Consider the following 17483-nt stretch of genomic DNA (forward strand, 5'->3'; position numbering starts at 1 on the left):
TTGAACAACAAACGAATAATATTGCGCTGCATTATGCTATCATATCCTTCAGTTAATGTCAATATTGCTTGCAGACGTCTTATTCAACTACTGCAATTGTTGGACACGAAAAACCTCTCTCAATTTCAGATTGAGTTCAAATTGTGGGATACAAGTATAGATTATATTGTGGTAGAGTCATGTACATCGGAAAGGTGATCTGTATGTTAGATTCCAAATCATTAACTATTTCTTGTTGAGTAAATACTCTAAAATAAAAATAGAGATAGACAATGTTTAAATAAAAGGCATGTATGTAGACATAGACTAAAACATGACCACTGTTGATTTAAGCATTTCTTCTTAATGTTGGGGCTGTACTTAACATTGTCCCATATTGCAACATTTCTAAACTTAAATGATAAATATTATTTAACTTAATAAAAGAAGAAGGAATTTGTCAGTATGATTCAAGTATACTTGTTTTAGATAAGAGATCTAAGGAACAGGTTCAAACAATTCAATGTAGTATGTACCTGTACTTGTACTTCTTAGATGTTTCCTTTCTACCTTCAAGATGTGACCTGACAGGTCTTACCAAAACATCATCCCTGGCACCAACCAGTCAGTGGGTTTAGTTTTGCAGATGGTGGAATTTGACCTGTCAAGAATCCTCCCTGTATTGACATTAGTCAAGGAAGATAGGTAACCATGAAACCCGAAAATTTTTACTCCTAAGACACATGGTATATGTTATTCTACATGCAGGGTTAAGGAAGGGTCAATTCAGACCACACCTTGCAGGTAAAATCATATAGTCATTCTAAAACTTTCATCATCCCAGCCCCAATATTTAAGATTGAATAACATGATAGTCATGATAACTGTTCTTAAAATAATCACCCACTACATATGACCAGGGACATGCAGTTTTTGTAATTTTTCTTTTTATTCAATTGACTAATTTGATTTTGTCAGATTACATGAGTTTTTAACTAGATCTAAAAATTGATTTACAGGAACTTTTTTCTATTTGTCCTTGTTAGATAATAGAATGTGTGTGTGAATTAAGTTCTGCAAGAATAAATGTTTTTTCATCAAAATATGATCTGTTAATTGATAAAAAGCTTTTTGGTATTGATTTGGGAGAATAATATGAAGTAGTTTGTAGGATGGTAACTGTGAATATTGACAAAGATTGGCGCTATAGTTTCACTAACCTAAAAAGATTTCTATGTTCATGCTGAAAAAATATTGACACTTTTGCTTTAAGTATTAATTTGTGAGACATGAATAAATTCGATGATTCTGTTCATAATTATGTCTCCATTACCAAAAACAAATTATTATCCAAAAACAAACAATATGAGAAGAATGGGTGTTCTAACAAAATGGGCATAGAGATTGTATATTTAGTTTTGAAGTACAAGAAGCAGTTATTATTGCTGAACAATCTTGAAGACATTTTAATGGCTAGAAAAATAAACGTAATGAAAGCTATGGCAGATGAGTGGACAATATACTCAAAATTTGCATCGTTTTTCCTCTTCATTACAATCTATACATTTTGCTTTATGCAAACATTGATGAGTGCTTTGAATGATATTGGATTGATTGGTAGACGATATAACTGTGTATACAATTCGTATAGTAAAGGCAGGGTTGTTATGCAAGCTTATATTGGCAACAAATATAAGAATCCATCTGGGATTTGAATGACTGAAAATTATTTTTTTGTAACATTATTATTTATAATAACTGTTGTATAATCGAATATTTTGGCAAATACGTCGGGTGATATCTTGATCTTATTATCTTTTGATCTGATTATCAAGTTATTCTATCTTAATTATCTTAAGTCACAGTAGCTTTTCTTTTTATTGCTAACATTTATAAAAAGAATTATCTAGACATCTGCCATTAATCATAATTCCATCTTCATGATAACTTTATTTTTAATCAGCCATTTCTAATTATTTTTTCAATCTCTAAATCACTAGGCTTAATCACTGGTTCAAATCTAATATCTAGAATATATATTTTTAGTTATATTCAATGTGGATTTCTTTGTCTAAGAATTAAGACCAATGTGATTGGTGGTCACACCAACAGGAACAGCATGTTTAAAATAGTGGTCATTATCGCTGATCAGATAAGTGCTATGATGAAATTGTCAGAAACCCATTTTGACAAAAATCACAGATCGATTTGATGGCAAGATGTTTGTTCAATATGGCTTCTATCAGTAGTGTGACTGAGTTGTCTGGTTGTGGCAAGTAAATCAGCCGATTTGACTTCTTTAAATATATTTATGAACACTGGATGAACATGTCTATAAACTGGTTCAGATGTCAAATAGCAGGAATCTTTGATACTCCATGATAACTATTATGGCCTAATTAAATGATTATATTATTTCAGTTAGATTATGATATTAAGGAGGATGGCTGTTTTGTGTAGTTTAATCTTTATTAGGTTGAAGAAATTCCTAAGTACTGATATTAATGTGTTAAACCATATAATATTGAAGAATTTCAGATGAGTAGTAGAAGAAGAAAAATCATTGCCATGAGCCACTTTTCTGGTTAGCAGAAGTCATTAAGCAATTGATTTTTATTCCAGTTATTGGACAAAGCATTGATTAAAAACTATTTTTCTAATATTCCTATACAAAAATTTATCAATTCTTGAACCACTACATCATAGTTTTTATGGACTTGGGTCGTTTCTGCCATTATTGTTCTCTAATCTTCAGTTGTTTTTTTATAACATTATTTTCTACTTTCAACAGCTGGTTAATACATCAATAGAAAACTTGCATCATTTTAAAAGAATTTATGCAGGTCTCTACTGTGCTTTTGAAAAGAAGAACTTGCTACTAGTGACCAGATTAGATCTGTAGCATTGTTCTATTTGATATAATTCTGAACTTCTAAACCAATGACATTAACATCTGTTTATATATGACTGTAAAAATATCTTGATTAAACAAGTTGTTATGCTATTGAATATATTCAACCTCTGATTATAATTGTATAGCAATAAACATTCCAGTGTTATTTCACAGGGGAGCCACAGTGGCTCAGAGAGTAAGAGGTTAGTTTGCTAACCTGGAGGTCCTGTGTTTGATCCCTGTGTTGGCTTAGAAAGTTCATTGGGATTTTGCGGCGTGGTTCCCCCTTGTCAATGGTGTAGGACAGAAGGCCTGGCAAAGGGGAATGTATTGTCGTTCAGATGGGACGTAAATCGGTTTACCGTGGACACATTGGCGTGCATGTAAAAGAACCCTTGACAGTTGGAATACGAAATAAGAGTAGGCCACAGCACGGCTGTCCAGGCAAAATTTCCCTCATGGTACACTGCATGATGCCCTATCAGAACAAAACAGTAGGATGTTAAGCCCCATTTCATTTCATTTTGTTCTTGCACAGGTTTTTTTTCCCATTTGGCCATGCACTGATGCGGGTGTAGGAATTATTGATGGAAATGTGGAGGATTCCTTTGTGGAGCTCATGTCAGAATAGACATATAGAATACAACTTTAAATAGCTGTCAATATATTGGTATCTGTAAATATGTGTTTAGAGTATTAATTATCCTAGAACATTTGTCAAAATGTCATATTTTGCAGGTAGCAAAACCAGCATCAATTATTAATGCTTGTTCCTATTTTGCATGATGTTCAACTTAGAATTTGTGATTGCAAAATGAAAAACTCATTAATTTGTAATGAGAAAGTCTCTTGACAAGCAAATATTGAACTGACAGCATTTCTTCTCTTCATTTTTTGTCTAGTTCACTATTACATAACAATTCACTTCTGTTCATGTTAGAAGTATTAAAGTGGGGGAAAATGGTGTGGATTTAATTGAACTAATGATGAAAATATTGAGTTGTGAAGGTCAGGGGATCAACACTGTTTGAAATTAAAGAAGTGTTTTCACGATCATTTATCACCTACAAGAAATCTAACAGAGGCCAAGTTAACATAGGACTTATCTTTATTACCACACAAATAATTTGACGACTATTTTCCCATCAGCGATTGGCCATCTATTGATCTTTCGCCGATGTACGACTGTGTACAGCAGTTAGCTGGCATTCATTATTGCCAACATTATGTCATTGTCTGATCCTTTTCAACACTTTACAGTCATTGCCACAAAATCCTCAATATTATTTCTTTGCTTAATGTTTTTTTGTAGCTTGTGTATTTATTTTGTTATTTGCGGATTTAATAATGCATTTTGGGAAAAAAAGAGTTGATTTATTTGAAATATTAGATACAAATTTCCCTAGAAGGATGTAGCAATTTATTTTCCAATTGTAAACAAATAATTCTTAAAGAAACGCAAAAAAATTGTACAACAAAGACTGTTCAGTTATCGCACTTTAAACAATTTAAAACATAACTGTTTGTGTTGGAAACCAGCATATCTTACAAAGACCAAAACAAATATTTTGACACATATGCAAATTGTGCATAATATTGTGAATTTTTTATTTTATACCTGAACATGGATGATTATTCAAGTATCCTGATGATTTATTAAGAGATTATTCATTTCAACTCTGAAATGGACTGAATTTGAATTGTGTACCTGATCAAAAGAACGAATTTTACACCTCTTTGTTAATCATATGACTGTTTTTGGTTAATTTCAAGAATTTACGAGCAAAAATGTGTTAATATTTACTTTCAAGGGGAGATTATTTGATTTCCGCAGTAACATTAATCCCCGACTGTTAAGAAAATCTGGAATTTATTTATTTTAGACCTGGAAAAAAGGTTGTCTGACTTGAGATATTAGTGTCAAAACATTTTGTATATTAAACCCTGAGTAATCAAAAAGGGTTGATCGATAAATGCTTTCTGAAAAGGATGCGCTTCAGACTTGGATTCTTTGTAGTTGTATGGTGAATTCATTTGATTCCTGAAATGACGAAGTTGGTTTTATGAAAAGGTGTTTGTATTAGAAATCTGCCTACAGATAAATCAGAATCAAACATTGAATATGTATTGTATTGCAAATTGAAATCCATGATTTTATTTTCACATGATTTAAATGTAAGGGAATTAACAATATTTGTTCTTTATCTCTGAGCTTTTTTCCACTTGTTAAAACCGTTTTGCTAGCTTTACTATACTTGGAACTGGACAATTCCATGCTTTTATTAGTTTAGATTGAAATATTATAAGATTGTGGGTGGTTAAGACCAATGCTAACTAGGGATAATGAAAATATCACGAAGCAATGGTAGATTGAAGGAAACGTGGCATAGTTTAAAACTCATATCAAGTCATTCTCTATTCTTTAAATTATTGCAATTCAAAGACAATGACAAGACAGCATGCTTTGTGAAGTTTACATAAAAAGACCAGAAACAATTTTAAGTGAATACATGTTTGACAAGAAACATAATACTACAAACTGGTCTGGAACCAGAACACATCTTATTTTAGTAATATATTTATTCACTCAAACATATGTTGTAGACAAGTAAATAGACAATTCTTCACATTAGAAACACAGCAAGGAAACATATGTCCAACAAATTGTCTAAATATTGAACCACTGTGGCCATATTTTGGGATCGTTTTCCAGAAATGCTGATCATGGTCTGAAAAGTCGATGTGCATTTGAATGCATTTTGACATATCAATAGATGTATTTTGGTATTGCACATCTTGTTGACAAACTATACCTCAACAAAATCATGTCATGTGATCATTTTGATGTTTTAACAATGTTCTGATCGTCTTTCTAGTTTACTGATATATACATCAGTCAGGGAATGTACAAGAATTTAGAGCAACTAAGTGTTATTGATAGAATAAATGCAATGTTAGACTCCCAGAGTGTGTCATAATACGAACCATGATACACAATTTTGCATAACCGAAATTGTTATAATGGTTGTGAGATATCTTACTTGGAAAATCATTTCAATTAAGTAAATGAATGACGAGGAGAATGCTCCAATTTGTGCTGTCCACTATCAACAAGCTAGTTTAAACAAGCAGACAGTGAGAGAAACCATTAAAGAGATGATAATTGCAAGTGATTTATATAGAATTCTAATTATCATGTAAACTCGTGAAGATAGAAACATAGGTCGTCATACAACTTGCTTTGATCACATCACCCGCAAACATAGAATAAACTGGAAAATTATGACCATCAAACAATACTAAAGTACCCAAACAGTAAAATGAATTGGACTACACAATAATCAATGATTTGTTCGCTACAGTGCTCTGGGAGTACGCTCGGTTAGCTATATAGAAAGTCAGATAATGGGGGAATAAAGCAACTCCATTCCTTAACTTCATTATCAAGCTTACAACAATAGGCTGCTATCGTCACTGAGATCTCGTAGTCGAAGCAAGGTGTAAATGAGTTTTACATGTTACAATCAAGTTAAATAATTTCATAGTCACAAAATAGATCCTCAATAAAAATTCATCTACTCAATAAAGATTACAACATGGCAGTGATGGCAGTTTTCTATTGAAAAAGAATGAAAGTAGCAAGACTAGAATTAAAATTCCTCCCATCAATAGACATTCTTATTTCATGAATTCTGATATTTTACTATATATATTCAATTAGCTTTGTTCGATACCATTTGACTCGAAGGAATTGACACAAGTCAAATTTACAGTCTTCCACTGCTAACTGTAGTAATCCTTGCAATAGGACCTCTGTAAAATGATATCATAGAAACAGAGACTTCAAGATAATTTGATAACATTATCTCTGGGTATTGTGTATGGTTTTGGATACACTAGTAACATGACCATTTCCATTAGAGACCAAAAAAAAAGAATAATAGGAAATTTAGTTTGAGAAAATTCTTTCTCTTTTATTGGTTTTATTACTCAGCTGAGAGGTATAAAATTATGGACTGGAATCAACTATCAGCAAGAAATTAACCCCATGCATCATGGCAAGAAAATGGTAAACATGTTTCTGGTTTGCTGTAATATGGAATTTCATGCAAATAAAATGGGTCAACTTTCGAAAAAAAGAAACAGATTTCTTCAATCAAGTGAAAATTGTTTAATACAATCCATTTGAGTTTAGCTTAACTTGATGATTGGTTGAAAAAAATTGGGGAAAGTTTAAGTAAATCCAGTTTATATCTGTTTTGAAGAGTTTTAATCATGAATTTCCTATCTGTATTCTGTCAACAGATTGTGTATGTTAACTTTTGATGTTAACTACCAACTTGCTATTTCGAGTCCAGATTATACACATGTGGCTTAAAGATTTTGTTTTCTGAGATCCTTGAATATTGCAGTGCCGTTAGAAATATTATTTGATATATTTATGTCTTGGTTTTAACATTTTATTTAAAATAGGTAGACAATCTGTTAAAAAAAACAAAATGTAAATCACATTGAGTATTGGCCCATTAGGTGAGAAATCACCCTCTACTTTTGGCATCGGACTTGACAAGAGTGCATGAATATTGTGAATTAACTATTTTGTCATCCATACCCGAGTAGTTATAGGTTGTGTTTTATATATTTATACAAATATGGTTAATGTAAAAAGATTATTTCCATATTAAAGTGCAATTATATTTGATATTATGCAATAATGTATTCCTGATAATGAAATATTTGTCCTACAATGTATTGATCAATTCTTATTATCTGAATAACAAAGGTTTTTATGTGATAATGATCAACAAATTAATCCCAATAGTTTTCATGGTTATCTCAGTTTTTAAGTTACCTTTTTTCCCCCATCAAATACCCACTGATCATATGTTTTTTTGTAATACATTTTTACAAGCTACATCACAGACACACCTCCATGTAAAATTCACTTTTATTCCATTTGGACTTGGTTGATAAATGTGAAGGCAGTATGACTGAAACAGAATCTGCTCAGCATATATCATGAATTTTTGATTGCTCTTTCTCACCTCATCAACCGAATAAATGGTAGGAAAGAACATATTCTTGCATAAGTGGTATGTAGATTATCCATTGTAAAATAAACTGAATTATATATGGAGTGATAAATTCCTTTAATTTATATGATAGATAAAAAGTATGGTATATTTATATGCAGAACGGTAAAGATATATTTAATGAGTAAGTGAATAAAAAAGTGAAATAAAAATTGTTAGCTATGTGAGAAGTGGTATTGAAATAATTGAATGCTGTTATAAGGGTATGCTTACTGCATCAGTTAAATGACTTAATATTTACTGTAAATGAAAGTTTCAAGTGAATACCAAAATGGTATACATTTATTTATTAGAATTATTCACAAAAAATACAAACACTCACAGCCATAGATATACATGTATAATAGATATTGTCTAGTAGAGGTAGCTGGCAATTGATCAATACTATAAATTATAACCGATTCTTGACTCTCCATATATAAGAAATGAAATGAAATGAGGTTTAACGTCCTACTGTTCTGCTCCTATACTGGGCTAATGAAGACGGGCATATGCCATACAGTGTGCTATGAGGAAAATTTTGCCCAGGCAGCGGCACTATCGCCTACTCTTTTATCGAGTTCCAACTGCCAAGGGATCTTTTACGTGCATTCCAATGTATACACGGGATCTCGTTTTTTCATCTCATCCAAAGGCCTAGACAGCCGTCCTTGTCAGGCCCTCCGTTCTGCACCACTGACAAGGGGACGCCACGTCGGAAAATCGGGATGAACTCTCTCGGCCAATGCAGGGATCGAGCCAGGTCTTAACCACCTAGCCACCGTGGCTCCTCTCTCCATATATATATATATATATATATATATATATATATATATATATATATATATATATATATATATAAACCTCTTTCTTGTCAACCCTCTTTATGTAGCTAATTAATGCCATTTGACAGTACATACAAATAGATATATATATATATATATATATAATCTATTATTACAATTATCAGATTACATATAGATGGGATTAAATAATGATATAAGTGTAACAAACTATCCATCAAGATATTATTACCCTAGATGACAATACCAATCCCATCACAAGCAGACAAAAATCCCTCTCATGGATTATATAATATACTCCTAAGATGAAATGAAGACATATATTATTGTTTGAACATCTTATTCCCTTCCACGAACAGTGACTAGACATGGAATCTATTCATATACATCACACCTAATGTGCGTCTGCTCAAAAAAAACCAGACTGATTAAATGGGAAAATTGAGGGGAAATGTTAATTTAATAAAAGCCTCTGATTGAGATGTAATTATTGCCATTTTCTTGGTAATTGTTTTAGATGATATTTTCAAGATAAACCTAAAACAATTATGACTGTATTCTTTTTTTTATTAACAATTGTCAGTTTTTCCAAAGAATGACAGTGACCGTATTTTTATGTAGGCTACTGTGTGTGAGTTGATGGAAATCTGAAATCAATAAAAGTAGCAGAGTTGCTGTTTATTATCACATTTTTAGTAGATTATTTCCATTTTCCGTACATATGATCTAGATCAAAATGAAAATTGTGCTGCAAAACTATTACTATTCAAGTTTATATAATTGTATTTTGTGCAACATATTTATGCTTCAGATGGGATCAATGAAACTATTTGTCTATTGATTCAGTAGTATATCAGTCTTGCACCTGTTTCTAAAATGATCTATACAATCTGTATTTGAATAGAATTCAATTGTTTTATTGGAAATAAATTACCATTTGTTCATATTCGGACATAAAATGTGGAAAGTTTTATTTCTTTGTTGTTTTCATGAACCAGTTGTTACAATCACAACAATGCTAACCTATATACTTTTATCTGATTTTAATCAACTCTTGAATTATAGTATACGAAAATATTTGAATTTGAATGGTTACCGTTAAGCCTTTTAGTCTAGTCCATTGTTCAGTTGTCTGACATTTCTTAAATAATGTTATTAATGGTGGTAAAAAATTTATGTTCCATTGATCATTTCTTTTATCTCATCATTTTCTCTCATTTTAGTTCAGTTTCATTTATAGATTTAATATTAAACCAATTATATGAAACAACAACGTAAAAAAAACCTTTTAAAGTTTATCGACTGTCAGTGATCTATGTGTGCAACAAAAGCTAGAACATCCTTTTATTTTCTATTTTGATAAGCAATAAAAATATGAAATATAGTAATTTGTTTTATTTTGGGTCAATATACACATATTATATCAATGGCGTAGCATTATAAGAATTTCAATATTTCACTGACAAACCTGAATCAGTTAAAGATGTGGTATGTCAAACTAATGCAGGACTTCCGATTTTTATTTTTACTAAACCTCTGATGTTCTTTGCAATAGAAAGTGGAAGAGTTTACCTCCTACTAAAAACTAATAACTCATTGTTGTCAAATATTTTCTGATGGTTTTCTACAGGAGAAAATCAAGCTCCCAGCTGAGACAAATTACTGAAGACATTGACAAATGTTAGAAAATGTTTTTTTCTTTGTTTTATCAATATTTACTGTCTAGAGTGTCACCATTAGGTGTCAATTCCATGAAGTCGTCACTTTGTCATACACAAAAGATTAGATCAACACAATACCTGGAGACATCTAATGTGTTTGTTCTTTTATTTTTCAGGTTAGGACGCTGTTTGTTAGTGGATTACCAATGGATGCTAAACCCAGGGAATTATACTTATTATTCAGGGCATATAAAGTGAGTAGAATTTCAAGTTTTATTCTGTTATAAAGGCATTCATGGTGGTCTAGCTGGGCTGAAAAGAGGACAAGGGACTAGTCATTCATAGGGTTAATGTAAAGAATAAGGTCTAGTTTACAGAATTGACAGTGCACCATAAAGACACCGAAAGACAATTGAATTTTGTTGTCATTAGGATGAAACTGGCACTGTCTGGGTGAAATTTCCATGACCATTTCAAATTAACTATCGAACACATAATAACCTCCACTTATTTTGGTTTGTGTTAAGAATAGACAAAGTGATTAAAGGAGAATTCCCAGATCAGTGAATCAGTGAAAAATTCTTATAAACTTTTATCCTGAAGGTGTGCAGTACCTTTTCACAGAAATACTAACTTTTTAATGATTTTGACCTGAAACTTTCTGACAAGCCATTCTGTTCATTTTGACCTTTACTTATTTAGACCCACTTTTATCAACAAAGTACCCTGTGAAATCTGGAACAGGTCCTTTAAAATTGAGTTTTAGAGCTGCATTGGAATCAGTTTGACTTGATATGTCTGTTTTTACCTTAGGCCTGGTTCTTCAAATTCAAGTGTTACTTGCTCCACATTTATAAGAGATGCCCTGAAATGAGTTGAAGAGTTTAATAAGTAGAGAAATGTTTGTTTGGGTGGTTTTCTGTATTGAATTATAAGCAAGTTCTCAATGTTACTCTCAGTGTGTAGGAAGCGAGACAGATCAGGTCTGCTCTTGTACTGACATTTTCCTTTGAGATTGTCTCTTGTATGTTTGGCTACACTTTCTCAATATGCATCCCTTTCAAATGCCACTTGAATGACGAAATATGTTTTGTATCCCCTAGGGTCTGTGCTCACATACCGTAGTTATATTGTATCATTGTTAGAATGCGATATATACAATCATTAATAATAAGTAAGTTCAGAAGGCTACCTTTTAACCAGATGCTAAATTCTATGACTTTATGCCCTTTCTCCATCTCCGTATTTGATATTCTACATGAATATTTGATTAAAAATAGAGATGACCAGAAGGAATAGTCAATTAGGGTAGGGCCAAAAAAATGTTGTATTAGGTTAAGACAGAATTTCTAACTAGTTTTTGATTTGAAAATATTGCTTTAATTACAAGTATAAAATTGGGGTAGAGTCAGAAATTGTTTGTATTGGGTGAAGACATAATTTTTAATCAGTTTTTTATTTGAAAATATTACCTTACAAGTATAAAATTGACCTCTAATAGCGTTGATGGGTTTTTAAAATCTATTCCATCATCATCTTCATCTGTAAACAAAGTCAAATTATATCTGTCAATATGTCATCTCTTGATCTAGTTCACATTAAGTTATAAATATTTCCTGGAGTTTTCTAGGTCATGGCAAAGATTGTTCTGTCTGCCAAGCTACTACAAAGTTGGGAAATTTATTGTGGTTGCTGAACAAATATTGACATCTAAATATTATATCCTTGTAACTGTAACAAATGCTGAAATCTAAATACGGGCAATATTAAATCCTTATAGCTGTAACACATAGTAGCAATACACTACAATCAATGAAAAAAGGTTAGTTGAAGGTCTGTTTTATGTACCACTGCTGGGCAAAATTGCGTGCCGGAAAATCCTGATGAACTTTCTCAGCCAACGCAGAGATCGAATACAGGACCTCCAGGTTAGTGAGCCAATGTCTTATAGCCTGTTCAGATGCTTAAGTTGAAATATGGGGCAAATAAACCAGTTTAAAAACCCCAGCTTGTGACCTGTCTTTGAGAAGGCTTTTATTTTTAAACTGGTTCATCTTGGCCGTCTGAATGGGTTGGCTTAAAAACCCCGGCTCTAGCTCATTTTGAGCATGCGCAGTACGCAGTAAGTTACATTCCTGGGAAAATGTCAGGGTTAGGCAGTGCCAGTGTTATCGAAAGTGTGCGAGAACCGAATAAAGAATGTGAAGCTACCCATGCGTAGTTAACTCTAACCTCTGACCGAAGAGGTCAGAATACTTAAACTGGTTTGGTTTATAGTATGTGTGAACGCAACACAATCCTGTCTTAAAATCCCCGACAATTTTGAACTGGTTTAAAAATAAGCGTCTGATTGGTATATTACTCTCTAAGCCACCGTGGCTCTAGGTACTTGCAGACCTAAAGCTTTAGTGGATTTCATTTACTGACTATTGAATAAGTAGCTGTTTTTCCATAAGTATGTGTTTTTGTGTATAACTAATGAATTTCAGTTTGAAAAAATAATGACAACTTAGTGCAGCTAGGAATTTTATTTTTTAGAGGAATTGATTAATTTTAATTTGTACCATTACTGTATAATTGCGACGATTTTTGCATTTTTCTTATTGGCTCAATTTGATAAAATAAATATAATTTGACTAGTTATACAAATGTAATTAGCTTTCAGCACACCTGTTAAAGGATACTCTATAGTTAGTATAGATTTTATTGACATCTGACAATATTTGCCCTTGAATACTGAGGTACTAATAAAGAAATCAAGTATATACCATAATAACTAAGTGTGTAGGTGTATTTCTGGTAAACTGGTCGAATTCTATGCAATTGATTTGAATGTCCACTCAACACATCTGGGTGTTATTATTGAGCTAAAAGGTAAATCTTTATTCTAGTATTTTTTGCTCTTTAGTAATGAGAGTAAATCATTGAACCAGGAGAAAACCACCAGATTACGCTCTTTGCATTTACAGTTTTGGGTACAAATAATTTTTGGACCACTTCTTTTTAGATACAAATACTTTCGTGTATGGTCAGAAACTTCATATCTATCTATTATTCTGGCTCTTTGGGGCTTAAAAGGAACCAGATCTCATTGAACTAGGTAAAAATAGAGAAAAAAGTATTGAATTGATATTTTGGTCAGTGATGGCTTTATTCGCATAAAGACAGATTGTCATCCCACAAACAAATAAACATGTAAAACCCAATGAAATAAACATTTTTTTTTAGAACCCAAAGAAGTTTAGCCATTTTAAGCCTTTAATGAAAGGAGGATAAGCTTAATTATACCACAGTATATATCACAGTAATTCTTTTATATTTTGCCTATATTTGAGAGCCATTTTTATTTCTGACTATTCTGTGATATGTTTAGTTGACTTGATTGTGATGAAATAGAATATTATTGTAATAAACATCATTCATCAAACATTATAAATATTATTGATTTTGTCTAATCTTCTCTATTTTGTCGGTGTTAATTTTAAATGTCAGTCAGTACAGAGCTTCTCGTAGGTCAATAAACATCAATATTTGTGTATGTCACAGATATGTAAATTATTGATGCCAAATATTGCCCTCCATTAGACTGTAGCAAATTTAAACATGATTTACTCTGCCCTAGGCCAGATGATAATCGGTAACTAAGCATCGACTAACCCATGTAAATATCTTTTGTGTTTCTTCATCTTATATTTTAAGACTGAAATCTCTTAGAGGAGCCGCTTCAAATCAAAACAACAGCCAAAGTCGATCGTAAAGTTTAAGTCTTGTATAAACCGTATATTGACCTTCACTACTTACAATGTATCCAAAACAATTATCTTCAACATTTGCTTGCCCGCGTCTGCACCATTATACTCGATATTGATTGATTTGGTTGGTTTATCTGAATACACACAATCATGTTCTCTCTAAGAACTCTACCATCACTGGCGGCATTTTAGTTTTTCTTTGAATCGCTTACTTTTTTTCCTGTCGTTAATGGTTATGAAGTATTCCAGGGACAGTATTGAACCATTATTGGCTTTTTGTGTTTCCGTAGTCAAATTGGTTGAAAGGTTTGACTCCAAGTGTCGTCTGTTTGGTTGTATTGTTTTCGGATGGCCTGGATAGATGTAGCCGTATATTGTAATGATAATGTACCAGTGATGATTTGGCTTTAATCATTCTTATTGTTTTCTAAGGTCATATTGTGTGGAGCTTGTAATGTAGTTATTATAGATTTTTCTTGGTGTCACCTACAATGGTATTTAAATCAATAAAACAACAGGTTATTTTGTTGACTTAGACTGTTGTCTCTCCTTTCCTCTGTTGACATTATTGACATTTTTTAACTTCTAAACAATCTGTACAACCAAATGTCTTTACCAATTATTCTTATGCCATTCCTTAATCCCAAATTACTCAATGCTTTCGAAAATGTCTCAAAAGGATAAGATTTTTGTCATTTCTTTAAGAATTTGTGAAATCAACATACAGGTTAGAAGAATTTAAAACATGGATGCATATTGAGTTGAGGAAGAAGTTCGTCTGTAAAAAAATTGAACGTATTGACTAGTCGTCTGCTTTTGACAGATGTTTCACATGCTTGTTTCATCATATCTGATAAACAAGTGGGAAATAGATTTGATCAAATCTGGAGGGATTAATAAAAGTATTAATTATTATTCATGGCCTTAATAGTTAAGTGCCATTCTAGTTAGTAGTACCTTATTAACTATATTCATTAATAGTGGTTGGTGGTAATCATGTTCAATAAGCTTGATTACAAGAGTTATCCCCCTTGACACACCAAACCTGACTGATTTGACTTTGTCATATTATATCTCTTATGAAGTCATGTTATAAAATTGATATGATATTAAATCATACAACAATTCTTGATTTAAAAAAAAAATTGATGTCACAGTTTAGTTTGAATGACTTATATTGGTATTTTTATAGGCTAAGGCTATCATGACAGTTTGTTTACATTTTTATGTAGATTACACAACTGTTAAGTTTACCACTAGACTAAACAAACAATGGTTTGCCCCATTAATTTCTGCTCTGTTTGTAAATTTACAGGGGTATGAAAATGCCTTATTAAAAGTTATGGGTAAGACAACTAAAAATAACTGTGTGAGTATCTTGGTCACAAAAAACTAAAAACCCAAATGGTCTCACTGTCAGCTTTGCATGGACACCATGGTAACACACATCAACACCTGAAATCTGTACATGTTAGTGTGTAAATCCTATATTCTTGTCTTTGTATATTGATGTTATCATAATATATCAAATCTATTAAATTTATCAGATTCAATCTTCTATTTCTATAATTCTCTGGATTTATTTGATATGGATTATTTATTTTTGAAATATTTTATCAAAATTTATTGGTTTGTAATAGGTGTATACAATTTTATCAAAATTTAGATATAGATTTTTATTTTACCTTGTAGAAAATGTCTACATAATGTGTGTATTATGTACTGTCACACCCATATTTGCAATAATTCAATCACATCACATGCAATGAAAAACATTTTCATTCAATTTGACATCGATCAATCACAGTCACATTACAGCAATTTACTGACCGACTTAATTCACCCACGGTACAATAGGTAGGATCAGAATATGACTTTGTGCAAGAGATTCAGAATAGTAGAGTTTAAATATGAATGATCTTGCACTTGTCAAACCTGTTTTCTTCCATCCGATTGTACCACAGTGAACAACACAAGCAATCACAGTTTCACGATGTTCACTTGGCACCTTATTTATTTCAGGGTTACGAAGGTTCATTATTGAAAGTTACCAGTAAAAATGGAAAGAATACCTCAGTGAGTATACCTGTCGTAGGCAAAAAAAGCACAGCTTTCACAAAATAATCAATGAAAACTAAATGCCTTCTGCATATTGGCATTCAAAAGAGGAAGATGATCATCTTCATCAAGTGATTTATATTTCCTTTAGAAATCGTAACTAGGTTTTAGACATGGAGGAAATATCTTGTGCCACATTTCAATACATCACACTTGAACTGAACAGTTAGTTAATCATTCTCTCTCATGTTCATTGATTTGCGCTCGAAATCCGCGTTAGAAGTTCCTGGAGGCAAACGAGAATTACAACAAAAAGATATAAATTGTGAACTTCTTACCCTCTTTTACATGCACCTAACTAATGGTTCATGTTGCGAGGAAAGGCATTTTTCTGAAAGATTGACTCATGAATTCCATCATGCTTGATTATTTCGAAAGAACAAAAACTGTTTGAGTAATTTTATTCATGGTGACCTATAACATCAAAGGGTTTTTGGAGTTAGTTTGTTATTACAATATAATTCAATAAAAGAATTTTGTTTAAAGCTGTGTTTTTTTGGATGATGTTTTTATATTTATTTATTACTGTATGTTATATGTTCCCTGTAGATAGATCAAATGAATGAATGTTTATCACACAGAGCACTGTAAGCATGGTGCATTTTGTCAGATTTCAATCCAATGAATGGGTGTAAGGATGTAGGTTACTTATCTTTAATTAGTGAAAAGCAATTACCACATACTGTATGAAACCTATTATGTATATGTTCCAGAAATTGACAGTGCATTAACTGTAGGCCTATTCAGTTTCCTCATTGACTGGTATGTCATATAGACCGGAGGCTCAGTGTGGGTGTGTGGCCGGGGGGTAGGGTAATCAAATGAACACAAAACCAGACCCAACTTTTGTAGAGTAAAATTTTGCGTAGAATACAATGCCGAGTGGTAACCAGTCCGCCGTTGGGCGTTTTTGAGATATTTGAGGTCATTCTTGTATCATGAAAACATGATGAAAATGATGGAAAGTAATCACCCCTTCAATAAAGATGTAAACTTGCTAAATTCACATTTCTTGTTTGTGAACCCAGAGGTCAAAATGTCAAATTTTCCGTTATTGCACTCGGAAGATTTCTAAATGAACCTTTTGAGAAATTGAGCTGATAGTGCTGAAAGTTTTGAGAAATCTATTGTGATCCAATCCCATTTCAAAGCAGAATTTTAAATTTACCGTGCCAGCTGGCTTTTATTTGCCAATCATATATTCT

At 32.1% G+C, this 17483-nt stretch overlaps 1 protein-coding gene across 9 annotated transcripts in view; it reads left to right on the forward strand.

Annotated features, from left to right (window-relative positions):
• Positions 1-17483, forward strand: part of LOC126815379 (protein couch potato) — a 71267-nt gene that overhangs the window by 39569 nt on the left and 14215 nt on the right. For 7 of the 9 annotated variants that reach the window (XR_007677879.2, XM_056099525.1, XM_056099526.1 and 4 more), the window contains exons 2-3: positions 10585-10662; positions 16183-16236. Coding sequence is in view for 8 of the 9 variants with exons in the window: in XM_056099525.1 (XP_055955500.1) it covers positions 10585-10662; positions 16183-16236 (132 nt within the window). In the remaining variant the exon portion in view is untranslated. Of the gene's footprint in view, positions 1-10584; positions 10663-15475; positions 15530-15554; positions 15631-16182; positions 16237-17483 lie in introns of those variants that run through there. The other 2 variants (XM_050540983.2, XM_050540988.2) reach the window with 2 other exon arrangements.

The sequence above is a fragment of the Patella vulgata genome, chromosome 3 (genome assembly GCF_932274485.2).
Source record: "Patella vulgata chromosome 3, xgPatVulg1.2, whole genome shotgun sequence".
Lineage (NCBI taxonomy): Eukaryota > Metazoa > Mollusca > Gastropoda > Patellidae > Patella > Patella vulgata.